This window comes from Trematomus bernacchii, unplaced genomic scaffold (genome assembly GCF_902827165.1).
Source record: "Trematomus bernacchii unplaced genomic scaffold, fTreBer1.1, whole genome shotgun sequence".
Lineage (NCBI taxonomy): Eukaryota > Metazoa > Chordata > Actinopteri > Perciformes > Nototheniidae > Trematomus > Trematomus bernacchii.
The window spans coordinates 314,487-335,344 of record NW_022987774.1 but is presented as its reverse complement, the minus strand read 5'-3'; the positions used below and the strand labels follow the sequence as shown (position 1 = coordinate 335,344).

Genomic DNA, 20,858 nt, shown 5'->3' with positions numbered 1-20,858 from the left:
AAAGCACTGAACTGATTGTATGGCTTACAGTCATTGTATATTAAACCAAATGTGTGTGTTAGAGTGTGTGCATGTGTGTGACCTGCAGACAACTGGAGGTTTGTGGAGGTTGATGAAGTCCAACTGTGTGTTACTGAGCTCATTGTCCCACAGCTGGACCTCATCTCTGTTTCTCTGTTTTTCTGAGAACAACAGAGTTTGATGAGAAGTAAATAAATAAATGTTGTGAAGCTGCAAAAGCAGGAAGGAAAAAAAGCATATTTCTGTGTTTCGCATTTAAAAAGGTTTGGTTTATTTGATGCTAACGCACTCCCAGGATTCTGGCTCTTCTTGCCGTCTTGATTGTTTGCACTTATTACATTTTTTGCGCATATTTTATACATTATCAAGTTGGAGATATGGAATCTAGTTAAAGACTCTGAACTGTACTATAACTTATGGACTAGTGGATCTATTTGGACCTTGATATGGACTCTTTTTGAGCATTTTCTAGCTGGTTATTGAGCGTTTTCTACGTGGTTATTGAGCGTTTTCTAGCTGGTTATTGAGCGTTTTCTAGCTGGTTATTGAGCGTTTACTAGCTGGTTATTGAGCGTTTACTTCGTGGTTATTGAGCGTTTACTAGCTGGTTATTGGGCCTTTACTACGTGGTTATTGGGCGTTTACTACGTGGTTATTGAGCGTTTTCTAGCTGGTTATTGAGCGTTTTCTAGCTGGTTATTGGGCGTTTACTACGTGGTTATTGAGCGTTTTCTAGCTGGTTATTGAGCGTTTTCTAGCTGGTTATTGAGCGTTTACTACGTGGTTATTGAGCGTTTACTACGTGGTTATTGAGCGTTTACTACGTGGTTATTGAGCGTTTTCTAGCTGGTTATTGGGCGTTTTCTAGCTGGTTATTGAGCGTTTACTACGTGGTTATTGAGCGTTTACTACGTGGTTATTGAGCGTTTACTAGCTGGTTATTGAGCGTTTTCTAGCTGGTTATTGAGCGTTTACTAGCTGGTTATTGAGCGTTTACTACGTGGTTATTGAGCGTTTACTAGCTGGTTATTGAGCGTTTTCTAGCTGGTTATTGAGCGTTTTCTAGCTGGTTATTGGGCGTTTACTACGTGGTTATTGAGCGTTTACTAGCTGGTTATTGAGCATTTTCTAGCTGGTTATTGGGCGTTTTCTAGCTGGTTATTGAGCGTTTACTAGCTGGTTATTGAGCGTTTACTACGTGGTTATTGAGCGTTTACTAGCTGGTTATTGAGCGTTTTCTAGCTGGTTATTGAGCGTTTACTAGCTGGTTATTGAGCATTTTCTAGCTGGTTATTGAGCGTTTACTAGCTGGTTATTGAGCGTTTACTACGTGGTTATTGAGCGTTTACTACGTGGTTATTGAGCGTTTACTAGCTGGTTATTGAGCGTTTTCTAGCTGGTTATTGAGCGTTTACTAGCTGGTTATTGAGCGTTTACTACGTGGTTATTGAGCGTTTACTAGCTGGTTATTGAGCGTTTTCTAGCTGGTTATTGAGCGTTTTCTAGCTGGTTATTGGGCGTTTTACTACGTGGTTATTGAGCGTTTACTAGCTGGTTATTGAGCATTTTCTAGCTGGTTATTGGGCGTTTTCTAGCTGGTTATTGAGCGTTTACTACGTGGTTATTGGGCGTTTACTACGTGGTTATTGAGCGTTTTCTAGCTGGTTATTGAGCGTTTTCTAGCTGGTTATTGGGCGTTTTCTAGCTGGTTATTGAGCGTTTACTACGTGGTTATTGAGCGTTTACTAGCTGGTTATTGAGCGTTTACTACGTGGTTATTGAGCGTTTACTAGCTGGTTATTGAGCGTTTTCTAGCTGGTTATTGGGCGTTTACTACATGGTTATTGAGCGTTTACTAGCTGGTTATTGAGCGTTTTCTAGCTGGTTATTGAGCGTTTTCTAGCTGGTTATTGAGCGTTTTCTAGCTGGTTATTGGGCGTTTTCTAGCTGGTTATTGAGCGTTTACTACGTGGTTATTGAGCGTTTACTAGCTGGTTATTGAGCGTTTTCTACGTGGTTATTGAGCGTTTACTACGTGGTTATTGAGCGCTTTCTAGCTGGTTATTGAGCGTTTACTACGTGGTTATTGAGCGCTTTCTAGCTGGTTATTGAGCGTTTACTACGTGGTTATTGAGCGTTTTCTAGCTGGTTATTGAGCGCTTTCTAGCTGGTTATTGAGCGTTTTCTAGCTGGTTATTGAGCGTTTACTACGTGGTTATTGAGCGTTTTCTAGCTGGTTATTGAGCGTTTACTACGTGGTTATTGAGTGTTTTCTAGCTGGTTATTGAGCGTTTACTACGTGGTTATTGAGCGCTTTCTAGCTGGTTATTGAGCGTTTACTAGCTGGTTATTGAGTGTTTTCTAGCTGGTTATTGAGCGCTTTCTAGCTGGTTATTGAGCGTTTACTAGCTGGTTATTGAGTGTTTTCTAGCTGGTTATTGAGCGTTTACTAGCTGGTTATTGAGTGTTTTCTAGCTGGTTATTGAGCGTTTACTACGTGGTTATTGAGCGTTTTCTAGCTGGTTATTGGGCGTTTACTACGTGGTTATTGAGCGTTTTCTAGCTGGTTATTGAGCGTTTTCTAGCTGGTTATTGAGCGTTTACTACGTGGTTATTGAGCGTTTACTACGTGGTTATTGAGCGTTTTCTAGCTGGTTATTGGGCGTTTTCTAGCTGGTTATTGAGCGTTTACTACGTGGTTATTGAGCGTTTACTACGTGGTTATTGAGCGTTTACTACGTGGTTATTGAGCGTTTACTAGCTGGTTATTGAGCGTTTTCTAGCTGGTTATTGAGCGTTTACTAGCTGGTTATTGAGCGTTTACTACGTGGTTATTGAGCGTTTACTAGCTGGTTATTGAGCGTTTTCTAGCTGGTTATTGAGCGTTTTCTAGCTGGTTATTGGGCGTTTACTACGTGGTTATTGAGCGTTTACTAGCTGGTTATTGAGCATTTTCTAGCTGGTTATTGGGCGTTTTCTAGCTGGTTATTGAGCGTTTACTAGCTGGTTATTGAGCGTTTACTACGTGGTTATTGAGCGTTTACTAGCTGGTTATTGAGCGTTTTCTAGCTGGTTATTGAGCGTTTACTAGCTGGTTATTGAGCATTTTCTAGCTGGTTATTGAGCGTTTACTAGCTGGTTATTGAGCGTTTACTACGTGGTTATTGAGCGTTTACTACGTGGTTATTGAGCGTTTACTAGCTGGTTATTGAGCGTTTTCTAGCTGGTTATTGAGCGTTTACTAGCTGGTTATTGAGCGTTTACTACGTGGTTATTGAGCGTTTACTAGCTGGTTATTGAGCGTTTTCTAGCTGGTTATTGAGCGTTTTCTAGCTGGTTATTGGGCGTTTACTACGTGGTTATTGAGCGTTTACTAGCTGGTTATTGAGCATTTTCTAGCTGGTTATTGGGCGTTTTCTAGCTGGTTATTGAGCGTTTACTACGTGGTTATTGGGCGTTTACTACGTGGTTATTGAGCGTTTTCTAGCTGGTTATTGAGCGTTTTCTAGCTGGTTATTGGGCGTTTTCTAGCTGGTTATTGAGCGTTTACTACGTGGTTATTGAGCGTTTACTAGCTGGTTATTGAGCGTTTACTACGTGGTTATTGAGCGTTTACTAGCTGGTTATTGAGCGTTTTCTAGCTGGTTATTGGGCGTTTACTACATGGTTATTGAGCGTTTACTAGCTGGTTATTGAGCGTTTTCTAGCTGGTTATTGAGCGTTTTCTAGCTGGTTATTGAGCGTTTTCTAGCTGGTTATTGGGCGTTTTCTAGCTGGTTATTGAGCGTTTACTACGTGGTTATTGAGCGTTTACTAGCTGGTTATTGAGCGTTTTCTACGTGGTTATTGAGCGTTTACTACGTGGTTATTGAGCGCTTTCTAGCTGGTTATTGAGCGTTTACTACGTGGTTATTGAGCGCTTTCTAGCTGGTTATTGAGCGTTTACTACGTGGTTATTGAGCGTTTTCTAGCTGGTTATTGAGCGCTTTCTAGCTGGTTATTGAGCGTTTTCTAGCTGGTTATTGAGCGTTTACTACGTGGTTATTGAGCGTTTTCTAGCTGGTTATTGAGCGTTTACTACGTGGTTATTGAGTGTTTTCTAGCTGGTTATTGAGCGTTTACTACGTGGTTATTGAGCGCTTTCTAGCTGGTTATTGAGCGTTTACTAGCTGGTTATTGAGTGTTTTCTAGCTGGTTATTGAGCGCTTTCTAGCTGGTTATTGAGCGTTTACTAGCTGGTTATTGAGTGTTTTCTAGCTGGTTATTGAGCGTTTACTAGCTGGTTATTGAGTGTTTTCTAGCTGGTTATTGAGCGCTTTCTAGCTGGTTATTGAGCGTTTACTAGCTGGTTATTGAGCGCTTTCTAGCTGGTTATTGAGCGTTTACTACGTGGTTATTGAGCGTTTACTAGCTGGTTATTGAGCGCTTTCTAGCTGGTTATTGAGCGTTTTCTAGCTGGTTATTGATCGCTTTCTAGCTGGTTATTGATCGCTTTCTAGCTGGTTATTGGGCGTTTTCTAGCTGGTTATTGATCGCTTTCTAGCTGGTTATTGATCGCTTTCTAGCTGGTTATTGAGCGTTTTCTAGCTGGTTATTGATCGCTTTCTAGCTGGTTATTGAGCGCTTTCTAGCTGGTTATTCTAGGTGCATTCAAACCTGACCTACAAGATGTAGAATCTCTGTTGTCGTTGCCTGTTACTTTTATATTTCCATATATATATACTTTAGAAAGGTCTTTAATCTGCCACAAAGTGGGATTGTGTGCAGCCAGACGTTTTAAGAGGACTACTCTACATGTTTGAAAGGTCTTTCATTCTTATAGGTTGTAGAAAGTCATGTCAAGAAATGCTATTCTGTCATGTACGCTGATTGGCTTCATCTGGCTTCATCTGGCTTCAATAGATATAATATAGTTGCTACCAAAATAACCAGTTATAATCAATGCATTCCCAGTTCTCTAACTCTGTATGTTTCCCCTCTCTGCAGACACTGAGCTGTGTGGGTTCGGCTGGCAGAAGTTTCAGTCTCACTGCTATAAATACTTCACTCACCGGCGGACGTGGGACGCAGCAGAGAGAGAGTGCCGTCTGCACGGAGCCCACCTGACCAGCATCCTGTCCTCAGAGGAGCAGATCTACGTCAACCGTAAGTCCACGAGGAGGCATTTAAACACCGTCTCTCGATGTTAGCATGTAGGCTAAACGCTCTACCTTTTAATTCAGTCTCTAATCCCAAGAAATGAAGACTCAGTAAAACCCTGTTTAACATCCAATGCATCAGACGGACATTTGTAGCCTTAGTAGTGGCTTGGCTGAATGGCAATGTCCATCTTTAGGGTCCAACACTCAATCACGTGCACGTATAACGTTGGTGTCGGCAGTAAAATAATCTACACAGGGTTCAAGAGGCGCACACGGTAAATGTTTCTCATTTGTTATTATATGTGTGTGTGTTAATATTCACACTATGTCCATCTTTAGGGTCCAACACTCAATCACTTTGGTTCAAACCAAAATATCTCATCAACTATGGGATAGATTTCCATGAAATTTGGTTCAGACGTTCATGTTCCCCAGAGGATGAGTCCTTCTTACTTTGGTGAAGCTCTGACTCTTACTGCAGCCCGACCGTTAGATTTACGGTTATAGCTTTCTGTGAAATATCTCAACAACCATGGGATGAAACGGGTCGAAATGTGGTTCAGACCCTCATTTTAGCTCCACTATGAATTGTAATACCTTTGATAGATCCTTAAGAGTTCATTAGCAGACAAAAAAAAGAACTTATGACATTCCCATTAGCCTCAAATGTAACTTTGAGTTTACTGATAATTAGCCAATGTTAGTAGCTAACGAGCTAAACTAAGATTGTATCCAATATGGTACTTTAGCATATAGCTCGAAGCTTTCTCTATCATTCCTACCTTCCGTGCGTACAGTGGGTCAATAATGAAAGACATCTTTGCAATACCTCCCATGATGCTCGAGTGCCTAAACTCCCAGTATGGGACCCAAATAGTTGAAGAACTGTCTCTAATGACTTCCATTTTGTCCATTTGGTGCCTGCCATTGATACACTGAACTCTATAAGAGAGTAAATGTCTATATTTAAAAGCACTTATCCTCTAAAGTGTTGCTGATGTTTTACAGGAAAGAGCACTTTGAGAAGAGTGTTTGGAAAGCAGCCACTCAATCTGCGCTCTGATCCAGTGATGAGTGTTAGTCAGATAAACACAGAGTTTCCATACACAATCAAAGCTTGAGCAACATGTAAACCGTGTCTCCGTTTATCTGGGAGACGGAGATGAAATGGACTCGAGCCAGTCCTTAAATCACAGCTCAGTCTTGAACGTTTCCTCTGATTTCTCTCCTGGTTATTCACCACAGCTAGCACACAAACCACAGCCTCGTAAATCATCAAACCCTCTTTTATAAAGTCCTGGAGAAGTGTTTGCTTTGGAGAACACCAAACACTGGTTCCAACTTTTGTTAAAACAATATCTTGGTTTCAGAAACTGTAATTGAAATTAGTCATGGTGTACGAAACAAGGGTTCATTATCTAGAAATGTACTTTGTAGGGTATGTAAATATACAATGTAAGGTATATTATTATTGATTTGTAGAAGAAGAGCTGTATTAATTATTGACAGGAATTGTTTGTCATTTTTGTTTTTACTTCCCTTGTTTTTTGTGGCTGTAGTGTGTTAATGTGCTTGTAATGAAACAGTGATAAAAAGACTGTGGTGTGTTTCTCTCTCAGGTATGGGCAGTGACTACCAGTGGCTCGGTCTGAGCGACAAGATGTTTGAGAGAGACTTCAGATGGACCGACGGGAGGCCGATGGTGAGGAGATGTGATATATTTATCAGTCTGTGGAAGTGTTTTATCTATGGGATTAGAAAAAGGGCTTGCATTTTTGCCTGTAAATGCATCGTTCTGGAGATTAAAAAGTCCACGTTCCTCTCAGGATGCGTCATCAGGAGGCTTGACTGTAGACGGTGGTTTTGAGTCTCATATTCACAGACAAGTCATCTTTAAATAGGTATTATTCCTCTAAACTGTAGAGTTATTACTCAATCTAGATCTAGTGTTTTGGGTGAGTCGCCAAGTATTGAACACTAGGCTCTTTAAAAATACATTTAAAACACCCAACAGGAAGTTTTCTTTCTAAGAATCCTGACCCGGCTACTGAAGATAATCCAGAGACTAGAGTCACCATACAGGAGGAAGCATGCACCTACTTATTTAAACTTGAATCATATAAACAGATATTAAAAAGTATATTTGTTCATGACATGGGAGGTAAACAAGAAGTCTCATCATCAAAAAGTTTATTTAAAGGGGACCTATCATGCAAAATGCACTTTTGTACGTCTTTTATACATGAATATGTGTCCCCGGTGTTCCAGGGAACTCACCAAGTGTCAGAAAACACAACCCTCTCTATTTTCCTCCATACCCAAATCTCTAAAAAAGGGGCTGCAACGGATCTGATAAAAACTGATCCAGATTTGAACACTGTCCTGACGTCAGGACGGTGGCGCTACGGCTATTGGGCCAACTCCACCAATCAGGAGGAGACAGCCACGGCCATTGCCGTTCGAAAGCGCTGGAGAGGCTGTAGTACATATGCCAGGCCTGTAGGTGGTGCTGTTCTCACAGAATCTGCCCTTGCTAAAACAGAGCTAAAAAATGTCAAATTGAGCAAAATGAGGCATGGCTAAAATGCATGGTCTGTTTGGTATTTTGAAAAAAAAAAAAGTATAAATATGCCTTATATAGGTATGGTCCTACACTATATTATTCAAATATAGCATGATAGATATTTGAACAAAGACCATGCATACAAATACATTCATCTCAGAAAAGAGAACAGATTTTTTGATGCCAGATTTGAGCTCATTTCCATCTGCAGTCCTGAGGCAGGTACATCACAATCAACACACACTACAAACATGTCATCCTCTCTATCACACAAACAGTTATAAAACAGATTGAAGTACAGGTCAATACAATACTACAATACAATTACAATTGAAAAACTCAGATGAAAGTGTAATTCATGTTAGCTTAATATCATTTTATTTGCACCATCAGATAGAGTGAGAGTCAGTGCAGGTTTTAAGATCAGCTGGAAGAATATTCCAGTGTTTGATGGCCGTAAATGAAAATGCAGATTGTTCAAAGACACAGAGGGACGGTTATATCTGTGTTTAGTACAAATCTTGAGTTTCTCCCACTGAAAAAAGCTCCCTCCATGGTGGTGTGGTCGCATTGTAAATGATCCTGGACACCAATCGAACTCTTGAACACAGAACAAGGTTTTCAAAACGTAAAAGATTGTATTTGGAAAGTATATTGCAATGATTACATTACATTACATGTCACTTGTTAGCGACTTACATTCTCAATACTGTGGACAATCCACACAGGAGCAATTTTGGGGTGAAGTGTCTCAGGGACACAACGACATGCTGACTGCAGTGGGGTTTGAACCTGTGACCACCTGATCCGAACACCAACGCACAACCCACTGCACCACACGCCTCCCATGATGGTGTTTTAATGACTTCATCATGACTATCATATCCATTTCTGTTATTTAGCGACCACAGATTAACTTTTCTATTGAAGATTGAAGGGTTAGACATCAGTTTATTTGAATAAAAATTGATTTTATTATATTTTATTACAACTTCACACCTCTCCCTGTGTGTTAGTGACGCAGTGTGTGTTAGTGACGCAGTGTGTAACCTCCTGACCAGCCGCTGCACTCTGGAGTTTTTCAGTCGTGAAGACACAGTTTTGTGCGTCAGCTGTTGAACATGTGGAAACTCTCTGAAGGTCTGAAACCTGAGACGGTGTTTTCATCCAGAACACAGGCACACCCTGACTGGAGTTTAACTTAAAGTGCATGTTGTATGACGCTAACATGTTCATTTTTCCTGTGTTAAACTAAAGCAGATTAGTTCCTCCTGCAGATTGTAGATTAGAGCCCATGGTTTTGGTTTCCCGGCCTGCAGCACCACTGCCTGCTCTCTCTGGGAACTACATCCAGTCACATGTGTTAAAGAGCTCTTGTTGTTGTCTATGAGATGTTTTTTATTTTTTTTATTTCTTATAACCTTTTGAAATTTCTAACAAAACATTTTTCACGTAATTGTTTTAGAATTCTTCAGACATTTGACACACGATGATGAATGATGAATGAAACTATGCTTTAGACCAACGCCTCTTGTTTTGTTGAGTTCATATGAAGTCAACACTGCAATATTCCAGCCTTCAGGAAACAATTTTATCATGATGAATTTTTTTACATATTTGAGAAATGTTTTCATACATCTGTTTGAGTGTTTTTGAAACTTTCTTTTTGCATTTTTCTGTTGGTAAGGTTATGCTCTTCCCCCTTCTTTATATACTGTTGGCTAGTTTAATCTGCAGCAAAGCATCATATTCTAAAAGATCATTGCTTGTTAGTTGTTCGTAATTTTTTTGAATGCATTTTGGACATGTCTCCTTGTACATTTTTACACATGCATTTGGACTTTTTGCACATAATTATCCAAAGTGTTGAGACACGGTTCACATTTGTTTTTGGACATATTTTTCAAAATGTGCTCTTTAGTGACAGTTCATTTGTATACATTTAAATGTTATATTTCATACTTAAAGGTGGGGTAGGTAAGTTTGAGAAACCGGCTCGAGATACACTTGTTGTTATATTCCATGGAATGCTCTTAACATCCCGATAGCAATGAATATCTGAAGTGCTTTGACAAAAAATCCATAAATAAATATCATCTGTGGAAGCTGTAGTACTGTAAAAAGCACGACCAATCATCTGAGCCGGCCCGGCTAAAATAACTGGATGGCCTACCTGCCTGTCAGCCTTCCATCTGTGCACAAACTTATCTCGTGCCCTCATTGGTCATGTGCACGTTCGTGTGTGTTGGAGGAGGGGCTCTGTAAGGAAGTGGCAGATTTTCTCCGGTTGTGTATTTTCAAATTCTAGCGCACTCGAGCCGGTTTCTCAAACTTACCTACCCCACCTTTAATTCAGAGATCCTTCAGGTAATATTTTTTACTATTTACTCAGCATTTTACTGGTGTTGGTATCTTTGTCCTGTGAGAACCAAGTGCCTCAACAAATTATTTTTCTCTGAACAACACCTCTGTTTGCAGCTTTGTGATGATGCATTTTAAAGAGTGTATTTATGTGTGTTCCCTCAGCAATACGACCACTGGAGGCCGAACCAGCCCGACAGCTTCTTCCAGTCGGGAGAGGACTGTGTGGTGATGATCTGGCACGAGGGGGGGCAGTGGAACGACGTTCCCTGCAACTATCACCTGACCTTCACCTGCAAGAAGGGAACAGGTACATCCAAACACTAACACAACTGACCTTCACCTGCAAGAAGGGAACAGGTACATCCAGACACTGATAAACACGGCAAAGAGCCTCAGAAAAACTGTGGGAGAGTTTTGTCAAATATCAGACTGCAGAGACACTTTTTTAGTTGTCACCGGCTTGAGCTTCAATATCAGGATCCATGTATTTATTAATCCTTGCAAGAATGGAAGTCATAGGAAGGGTTACATTTGATTCCTCTAGTGTCTTTAAAATATATTTCTTGAAGTGTAATCCTCCATTTCCCCCCCCCCCCCCTCAGTCTCCTGTGAGCAGCCCCCCATGGTGAAGGATGCTCGGGTGTTCGGGGCGATGAAGCCTCGCTACGAGATCAACACGCTGCTGCGATATCACTGTGAACAGGGCTTCATCCAGAGACACGCCCCCACCATCCGCTGCCGGGCCAACGGCCAATGGGACGCCCCGAAAGTCACCTGCACGAGCCGTGAGTCATTCACCAAATCTGAGATCTCCACAGTCTGAGACAAGATAATAAGATAAGCAGAGATGGCTATGTATTGCTATCCTGTGTATGTCTCTATTACTAGCATAGGCTAAGGCTCCATGAACGTTTAGAAATGTTTCACTTTTTAACGCTGTTTTTTCTGCCTTTTCCCAGCCGCAACTTACCACAAGTTAATGACTCTCCGGCGCCGCAACAACCAGAACAACGAGCAGGAAATCCAGCACATCCACCATACCAAGAGTCCCCAGAAACTGAACGAAAACGTGGAGCAGAAGCAGAGTTTCAGCTTCTTTCAGAACATCTGGAACCCTTTCCAGAGGGAGAAGAGGCAACAGCAGCAAACGCACGACGAGGAAGAGATGAGGCACTGATCGGAGCGTTTGTAAATCAGCCGAACACAGTTCTGTTTGGTCCAGAAGCATCTTTAGACAGAGGGATGCAATGAACTGTCTGTTAATGGTGCTTCACCGGTACATTGTGCCCCAGAAACACTCCAGGATCTGAACCGTAACACTAGTGAGAAGTTTCATATCTTAATTCTTCACAGATTATATCGAGTCACAACGCTCCGAACGGGAAGACTTTAAATGGTCATTATCACACAAGACGTCAGGTTTCCTCTGCACGATCCAGCTCGACTCGACTCAATTTTGGTACCTGGTGCTTTTCTAGAATAAGTTTTCCAATGTTGACGGGACTCTCTTTGGATCCTTTTATCAAGAACCAAACAGTCGCGCGTACGCACTTCAAATTACCTAAAGTGGTTTTGCAGGTTGCCATTTTTATTTCCGCAACTCCTGCATGCAAAATAGTTTCTTTCTCTATGACCTCAGCTGATCTTGCATACCACCACTAATGTTATTTTCTTTCGGTGAATGTATGTTTCAAGCACCTCTAGTGTTGGCTGCGCTTCACCATTTTTGGAAAAACGTATTTTACTGTCTGCTTTATATCGTGCTGTCTCCTCACTCTTTTTAAAGCTAAAACCAAGCCTTACCTTATCCGTTACAAGCCACATTTTGGACTTTGACGTAGATCAAAATGTCTGTTTTTACCCGGAGTATCTGCAGAATAAATCCATACCGGACGTGTTAGGATCCAATAAAGCTAGCCGTGATATCTCGGTAGCTATTGGTGGTAGCTTGGCTTTTTAAAAGAAGAAAGTACCAGGTACTATCCACACATTTTGCTGATGGGAAACCAAAAGAAAGTTGAGTTGAGTCGAGCCGTGCAGCGGAAACAAGTCTTGTGTTTCCTTTCTTTAGTTTAGGACCCGAACACATCTTTCAATCTGTTTTAAAGGTACGCTGTGGAGGTTATTTTAGTTTGTGATACGGAAAAAAGGGACCAACTCTTAAAAACATTGATTAAAAGTGCCATAAACTGCACAAGGTGCCTTTAATTTAACGTCGGGAACTTAGAGCACAATATTAAAATACTTGAATGGTTTATTTTTATAAGAACCACTCCAGTAGTTTTGAAAAAGCATGAATTCATCACTTTAAATTATTATTATTAAGAACATTTCCCAACGTGTCCAGTCTCCGTTCGTTGCTGCTCATTAAGACCCGTTTCCACCAGCTGATTTCCACGTGTAGATTTTTGTACAAAATATTTCAGCTTGAGAAAAGTTTTTTTAAATAAAAGGGAGAGGGAGATTTAAAGAGCGGCACATGAATCTGAAGAGGAGATTATTATGAATGTGTGTGTGCTATTAATCATAGGATATATAATATAGATACTATACGAAGCCATAAGAAATTAAGTTATTGTATACTTTAAAAACTATGAATGGACTGTGATGTTAAATAAAGGTCTTGCTGTTTACAGATCTGATAGCATTTGTCGAGATGCTTTTTATTGACTCAAATTCACCTCCAAATTCTCCTTTTCTACGAATATGTGTTGGGTTTTGAGCTTAACGATGTTGCGTTTTGCTACAGATCTGGAATCTGTGTTTTAAAAATAGGAATGTGAAAATACGAGTGTATTAGGACCATTGTAGGTTAAAACAAATACAAATAAGGAGCCATAGAAGGGGACGATAATCCAAGAAAAACGTTTTTAAAATGACATTTAAAAAGGATAAAACTCTGATATTCATTCAGATTAACTTTAATTCAAGTTGAAAAAAAACTCACAAAATGTTCAATAAAAAAAAAATTCTCTGACATAAAGTCCAAAATGTGCGATAAAGATCTAATGGTATATACAAAATACATAGATGAAATTAAATAATTGGATTTTGTTATATAAGAAGTATAAACATAATCTTTAATACATTAAAAAGTACATTTGGGGGAATTTTCTATAGTTTTTTGGCTTTTGCGCAACTTGAAACTAAAATAAATGCAGATTTGACACCAACTGTAATATGCTGTGTTTTATTGCAGCGTTTTTCCTGCAAATGTCTGGTGTTATAACCTCAGAGAATGTATCGAAGTTTTTGTGTACATATACGACTTTAATCTCTTGAATTGTTCCTTGAAATATGGATGTCTTTTTTTTGTTTTTTAAACCTACAATAGTCCTGATACCCCATCATAGAGACAGTTTTTACCTTCTCCTCTTCATACGTTTTCCTTTTTATATATTGTCTGTCAGTGTAAATGCTTTTTTTAAATGTACTTCTACTCCATGTGGTTTACTGTATCTTTGGCACAAGAGCGTATTTGTATGTAATCATTGTTTCTTTCTCCATTTTGAGTAACTGTAAAAAAAGATGTCCTTCATCATGGTTTCAGTGTCATTGTCAGCTGTGTGTGCAATAATAGGAATTATCATAACACGGCCTGTGTTTGTGTCGTCTTTTATTTCACACAACCAACAATGTGTAACTTACCGTTATTGTTGCATCTACAACGGATCAAATGCCTGTGTGACATAAACGTGGCCATGGCCTTACAGTATTTGGATGGGAAAGTGGAGATGAAGAGGAACGACGTACCACGCAGGCTAAGTACCGTTAGCATACCGTTAGCATACCATAACTGTCCAAAACACACCTCTTCAGAATGGCTTTTTAATGTGTGATAATAGTGTGTTGTTGTTTTAATATTTTAATTCAACTTTTTATATTTATTTCCTTTTTAATACCACTGTAAAGTGTCTATGAGCACCTGAAACAGCGCTTAGAAATTAAATGTATTATTATTATTATTATAACACAATGCTAAGTCACCAACTAGTGCTAAAATCACTGGCTATTGCTAAGTCACCAGATAACGCTCAGTCACCTGCTAGTGCTAAGTCATCGGCTTATGCTAAATCACCATCTGGTGCAAAATCACTCGCTATTGCTAAGTCACCAGATAACGCTCAGTCACCAGCTAATGCTAAGTCACCTGCTAATGCTCAGTCACCAGCTAATGCTAAGTCACATGCTAATGCTAAGTCACCTAAGTGACCGGCTAATGCCGGCACAAGCAAACTAGCTTGGTTGTCTATTTGACTCTAAATGGGACCATGCTATACTGTAACATCATGCTGTTTGGAAGAATATTTTAAACTAGTAATTAGAAATGTCCAATTTTCGGAATAAAATCACTAGATTGCTAACTATGGCGCGATCCTGTGATCTAAGCCTGTTGTTGTTGTTACATCAAACATGTTTAATATTATCAATATTACCTTTTTTTTTACCACCGGTACCAGCAAACTGCTATAGTCTGTAACCAGAACTCTATTAACTTCTCTTTATCTGTGAGAAGGTGTCTCTCTATGTGAGATTTGTTTTACTTTAATCCATGTTTCACGTATGAACTGAAGTAAAAAGATATGATTCTAAACTGTATTGAAGTGAACATGTATTGTTTGAACTGTTTTAAGTAATCCCATATATAATGTCTTCTCACTTACAACTCACTGACCCAGAGATCCTGTTACACACACATACACCTCCCTTTTCACCAGAGCACACACACATGTTCTTTTCAAGGTTCTTTCTGGGTATCATTATGTTCTTTCTGGGCTCATTATATCTGTATACAATGTTTAATTGTCTGAGAGTAACAGTTTATGTGAAATATTCCATGGGAAAATAAGGGAGTGGATATCGGGGCAGAGATAAGATTGACTTTGACCTTGTGGAACCTTAGAATCTCACGTTCTGGTCAGAACTCTGATTCGCTGTATTGAACCCGGCCAGAGGTGGATCCAACCAGTAAGGACACCTGGGGGATGTGAGCAGCTCACACAGCTCCTCCCCACGGACTCTCTGATTCGCTTCGGAGTAAAATAGGAAGGAAGAGTCGACCCATCTCCGCCCCAAAATATGGATATGAATACTGTTGTTTTTGTATGTAAAAATACTTCTGGTTTGCTGAAAGCTGGTCTAGAGACGGTAAACCGCATCACAAACCTGAAGTCCGTACTTCTCGTTTTCTGACTTGCTGGTCTGTCTACCTGTAAACAGCATCACAATCCTGAAGTCCGGAGTACTCTGTAAAACTTGTATACGTGTTTTGTTTCCTACTAGAGTAAACTCAGATAATTGTTATAACTTTTGATTCCGGTGTTTTCAATTCCTTTCTTTATTAAATAGAGATCAGCCTCATCCAACGAACGGCGCGTAGCAGAGGGGGGGCTATCAGCCACCGCCCATAGGTGTTCTGCTCCAACAGAACACCCAGACTCACTTCTATCACAGAGTCCTGGACACCTGAACAACACTGCAACAAAGTGAGTTAAAGTTAAAACACTGAAGGTCAGTAAAAACACGGTGTTCATCCGGCATGTGTGAAGTTACCGTTTTTGTATTGCATTTGTATGGCACTTTTAGGGGTGAACTGATCCACATTTCCAGAATTGGTGCAATATTCCTCACATGAGCATACATCTTTTGGATGTTCATTTTACTGCGAAAGTCAGACAATAAATATACTATGATAAGGTAATTGAAATGTATTAATGTAAGGTCAATAAACATTATTTATTAGGGATTTTCTTGCTTCCAACTATGTTTTTAGAGTGTTATTGGCTGAAAACTACTTTTTAAAGGTGGTACTGTAGTGCCGAGAGATAGGAGTTGGAGGCGGTGCATCGAAGGTGCAAATGGGAACTTTAATGAGCAGCAGAAACGGACATGTTGTCGGGTCGCAGCCCGGGAAGAGAAGAGAAAGCGAAAGGGAGGGCACGCAGTAAGTACCAACAACATATATGTCCGTGTGGAAACAGTATCCCCAACCTGTAGTTCCATGATTGGATTATGTAACCCAGTGTATGAATCAGTGATCACTACAGTACATTATTATTAAATAGTAAAGAATTTGCTAAAGAAGTATACACTATGAGTTTGTTTTTTTGTTTCACCTTTGTATTATTGTAGAAAATGTTTACATGCGTATTTAGAAGTGTGCATGAATGCTGACCTGTGTATCTTACCGTTAAAACAAACGGCCTCCCTAGAAACCAGCGTGTGAACACGATCCAACATAAAAAACCCAGACGTCACCAACATGCCGTCACTCGGCTCCTAAAACAGTCCCGTGCTTTGGCAATACGGTTGTTTTCCCGTTAGCGAATCAGCACCATGAATGGCCTTGGTGTTTCTACAGGAAAACATTCGTGTGTGTGTGCCGGCAGCAGCGCCCCTCCCTTTGGAAACATTACTGCATTACCCAGGAACTACACCAGAGCTAAAGTCCATTACATCAACTCTGCTGACTTCACTTTTAGCGTAGCTGCAGAGTGATTGCTCATAAGATGTCGTGTTTTGTGATAATAGGCGAACTCAATGAGCCATGAGTAAAGAGGCGGAGGCAGAGTCATGTTTTATGATCGGTTTTATTGTCCTTTTGTCTCTGGGTCCCTAAGGTTTTTCTTGTAAGCTGCAGGTATAAGCATCGGTCAGATTGTACAGGAAAAAAACAGGCAACAGATTATTTTTAAGCTTTTAAGGAATAGCTTGACATTATAAGAAATACATACAATCACTGAACGTAAATATACTCTCATGTGTATGCTGATGCAACCCAGTCTCACGGCATTTCGTGTTATAGTCACGAAATTAATTTAATCTATTGATTCGTGTTCACCAACACGATTTTCACCTTTTTTGTGTGTCACAGAACGATTTTAAATGCAATGTATTTCTATTGGTAGTATGTTTCGTGCCTGCAACACGTCTTTTTGTCCGGTCGGGTCTTGGAAGACCAGAAGCTGTGTGGTTCATAAAAACATGTTCTTACTCAATATCTTACCCTAAGCCTAACCCTATCCCTTTTATTTTAAATTGTATAATGTCGGAGTTTTTTTGCCGTCAGTGAGGAAAAGAAATGGCTCAGAGCCTCAGAATACTGACATCTGTATTTTATGGGCACGGCACGAAACATACTACCAATAGAAATACATTGCTTTTATCGTTCTGTGTGACACGAAAAAAATGGCGAAATCGTGTTGGTGAACACGAATCAATAGATTAATTTCGTGACTATAACACGAAATGCCGTGAGACTGTGTTGGCTTAATTATGAAGCTGGATCCAGTAGGTGGTTAGCTTAGCTTAGCAAAGAGACTGGAAACAAGGAGAAACAGCTAGCCAAACGTTTTAAAAATGCCCCGACCAGCACTTCTAAAGCCTATCAACTAACATTTTTCTTCCCAATGTAATTTGTAGACATTAGAGCTACTGATATGTGGATATTGTTACCGTTGGAAAGAGCTAGGCTAGCTAATCAGCTGCTGGTTTTAGCCTCATATTTAACACAGACAGAATCAACTTTGGTGTCAATCTGTCTTTCTGAATTGTACTTATTGTCCATTTCTTTAATCTGTACACAAGTAAAAACAAAATGTTCTATCTTTACAGGGAGTAAGAAGAATCAACTTTTTTCTCAGGCAAAAGCAGGAATTTTCTCACGTCTTTTGCAGTGAGGTTGCACTCTTAAAAATGTCAAACTATCCGTTAAACAAACTGACACTTGACACTGTTTGCAAACTGTTCAAACTTCCAATAACACAAGTAAAAGGAAACATCTCTTAGTTTTGCAATCCTGTTCTGTAAAATCACCTTTTCATTTCCCACTGTGTCTAATCATTACATAACGTGTGCAGCAGTTCTGCAGAGATAAGAGTGTCCGATAGTCCAGTGGCTTGTCAAATTTGAAGCCAAGCAGAGATGATGACCTGTCCGGACTGCGTACAGTGAGCTAATTCGTGATCAATGTGCACTTCTCTGATACCCTTACATGGAAGAACCCTTTGTTTTTTTTTCCAATGTGTTTCTAACAGTTTGCAGGTTGGCTGCAGGCCCGCTGGGTCTCTGCAGAGCTCAGATAGCGATCAATGAGCCGAACACTCAGCATCTGGCCCGATCCCATCCGTGACCTCAGCTCTCCCTACGTAACTCTGTGACAACAATGTGTGTACAGCAAAAACCTCACGAGGAAAATCTGCATGAGTTATTCAGAAGAGGTGAATCTTAATCTACTGTTGGAGCAAATACAGTGTTCCCTTTTGTTTAGTCTTTGCATAAAGATCTTTGCATCACGTGGTCATTAATGGGTAGTGTTATCAAACAAAATATGTTGAGTCCAAACTTTATGAGTTATGGTTGAGACTCAAATGTCTTCTGGACACTTGATTGTGCATCTAGCAAATGTTAAAGGTGGCACGATATCGTACAACGTGAATGGAAAGAAGCAACATTCATGCAATTTGAACATTTTACTTTGAATATGTAGTAATGAGTGTTGCAGCCACTTCAAGTTTTGGCAGCAAAACTTTCCAATCAGAAGATATAACAAGTGATTCCTGCACAGAAACATTCATATGGAGTTAGGTACCGAGTGCTGAGGTCACTAATGCTCTTTCACTATAAGAAACTACAGTATTTGTATCAAAAATAGCAGTTTTCAAGGCGCTAGATAGATATATATCGTGTGTATATCTGCACTGACGGCTGCTTGGTGCTAAGTCATGCTAAGATGAAGCCACACTCAGCAGAACTGTTTCTAATCATGCCAGGCGTTTTCTATTTCTGCACAGCGACTGGTTGTCTACATCGTCTTCAGTGCAAAATTCATACTTTATTTTTATTTTGACCACTGTCGTTATGTTATGTAAACCAAAGAGACTTGGATAGTTTGGCCGATAAGACAAGAAAAATAATAATGTCTACAGTATATCAAAAAATAGTCATAAACAGAAGTACATTTCTAGATACTAACATCCTACATACTTAGAAAAAACATAAACAAATGTTGGATTCTTTCCTTATTTAGGTGACGATGTTTGGTCCAACACGGTTGTATAAAAACATAAAATACTGGACGGTGTGATGAAGTACAAAGTACCAGTAGTAGCACCTTGTTACGTAGGGACGGAGAAGATCATTTTTGTAGTTGTGACTTGATTTCCTACCTGATGATCTCAGGATTTGATTCTTTGTGTAGGTCTTGAACAGAACAAGATAAGTGCCCAAAGTTTCCGTCGGACATGGAGTTGCTGCATTTCAGACGTGTCCTTTCCTTTCCTTTTCGATTGTCCGTTGTTTTACAGTTAGCTGTGATATCTTCCCACCCTCGCCTTGATTAAATAATAAGAACATTAAATATGTGTAAACTATGTGTTGATCCCACATTACAATGCAAGGTTTCCATGAACTAAAGCAGTGGTTCCCAACCTTTTTTTGATTCGTGAATCCCTTGAGCTAGTCGCCAATCTTACATTTTTGTTGTATTAAACCCTTTGTTATTGTATTTTACCCAACCTTTTATCCCGTGTTTGGAGCTCTGGTGCCGCTGCAGGTAGGCTGGCTTCAGACAATTATTTGCAAGGATAACAAAACCCATTGTGGCTGCGGTGGATCACCAGATCTAAACCATGAGAAATGTATTTGCCGGTGTTTCAGTGTTAGCCGTTAGCCGTTTTCTTTCACGTGTCTCTCCTAAAGCAGTTCTGCAGCCACGGTACCGGTAGATGCAGTTTGCCTCTACCTGACCATGCAAATAAAGAGCAGAGTGTACAGCATCATTAGATTAAGGATTTGTGCTGATCTGAGCATAAATGAGGTTTAACTGTATATTGCTATTCATGGTGCATCTCAGGTTCAAGAGTGATCCAGAGTTACTAATAATGTGTAATGCATTACTTCTTTTGAGTAACTACCCCAACACTGGTTACATTAAACACCAGGGAGGAACTGTTACCGCGGACACCAGGCTTACGAAATTGTATTTTTTTAATGTTTTATGCGTGGAAATACTATATATTGCAATCCCTAATCGTTTTACGGACCCCCTGCAATCCCCTCAACTACCCCTAGGTTGGGAACCACTGAAATAAAGCATCACAGTTTGTTCGAAATTCCTCCTCTCTCTCTCTCTCTGTGTGTGTGTGTGTGTGTGTGTGTGTGTGTGTGTGTGTGTGTGTGTGTGTGTGTGTGTGTGTGTGTGTGTGTGTGTGTGTGTGTGTGTGTGTGTGTGTGTGTGTGTGTGTGTGTGTGTGTGTTGTGTGTGTGCGTGTGTGTTTGCAGCTCAGTTTTGGCCCTTGAAGCAGTACACTCCGTACAGCTTGTGCTTTTTGTCTGGGAAGCCGCTGAATCGTACGGCGGCCTCCGTTGGGCTGCAGCGGCGCCGGGGGTTAGAGATCGGGTATCGAACGCTGCCGTCAGCAAGCCATCCCGCATCACAGCGGTCGAAACCCAGAAGCTTCCAGGCGGCGTACATCTGGCCCACTTTGGCGATCTGAGCGTCGTCTTTCTGACACGCTTGGACCGCCTCGTCGTAGGTCAGTTTAGACGGGTGGATCAGGTAGTAGAACCGCCCTGCAAAAAGACAAGGGCTCGTAAACACAATGACACATAACTTAGTTTTAACTTAAAAGAAAGAAGACGTTTGGTGATGAAGCCTTCGTCAATTATGCCCCAAAGCTATGGGACACCAAAGCTGTGGTGAAACAAATATAAAAACACCAAGAAGGTTGTTTTATTTATGAAAGTGTTGATTAAAACATTACTTGAAT

At 40.3% G+C, this 20,858-nt stretch overlaps 2 protein-coding genes across 3 annotated transcripts in view; one reads left to right on the top strand and one right to left on the bottom strand.

Annotated features, from left to right (window-relative positions):
- The window catches only part of LOC117497086 (versican core protein-like), a 36,218-nt gene extending 22,530 nt beyond the window's left edge, over positions 1 to 13,688 (top strand). For both annotated transcript variants that reach the window (XM_034148964.1, XM_034148962.1), the window contains 5 exons: positions 5,008 to 5,166; positions 6,782 to 6,864; positions 10,252 to 10,396; positions 10,692 to 10,874; positions 11,049 to 13,688. In XM_034148964.1, the coding sequence (XP_034004855.1) occupies positions 5,008 to 5,166; positions 6,782 to 6,864; positions 10,252 to 10,396; positions 10,692 to 10,874; positions 11,049 to 11,266 (788 nt within the window). In that variant the 3' untranslated portion in view covers positions 11,267 to 13,688. The remainder of the gene's footprint in view (positions 1 to 5,007; positions 5,167 to 6,781; positions 6,865 to 10,251; positions 10,397 to 10,691; positions 10,875 to 11,048) is intronic.
- A 6,629-nt stretch (positions 13,689 to 20,317) lies between these two features.
- The window catches only part of LOC117497075 (hyaluronan and proteoglycan link protein 1-like), a 29,738-nt gene continuing 29,197 nt past the window's right edge, over positions 20,318 to 20,858 (bottom strand). The window contains exon 6 of the mRNA XM_034148948.1: positions 20,318 to 20,661. Coding sequence (XP_034004839.1) covers positions 20,372 to 20,661 — 290 coding nt within the window. The 3' untranslated portion in view covers positions 20,318 to 20,371. The remainder of the gene's footprint in view (positions 20,662 to 20,858) is intronic.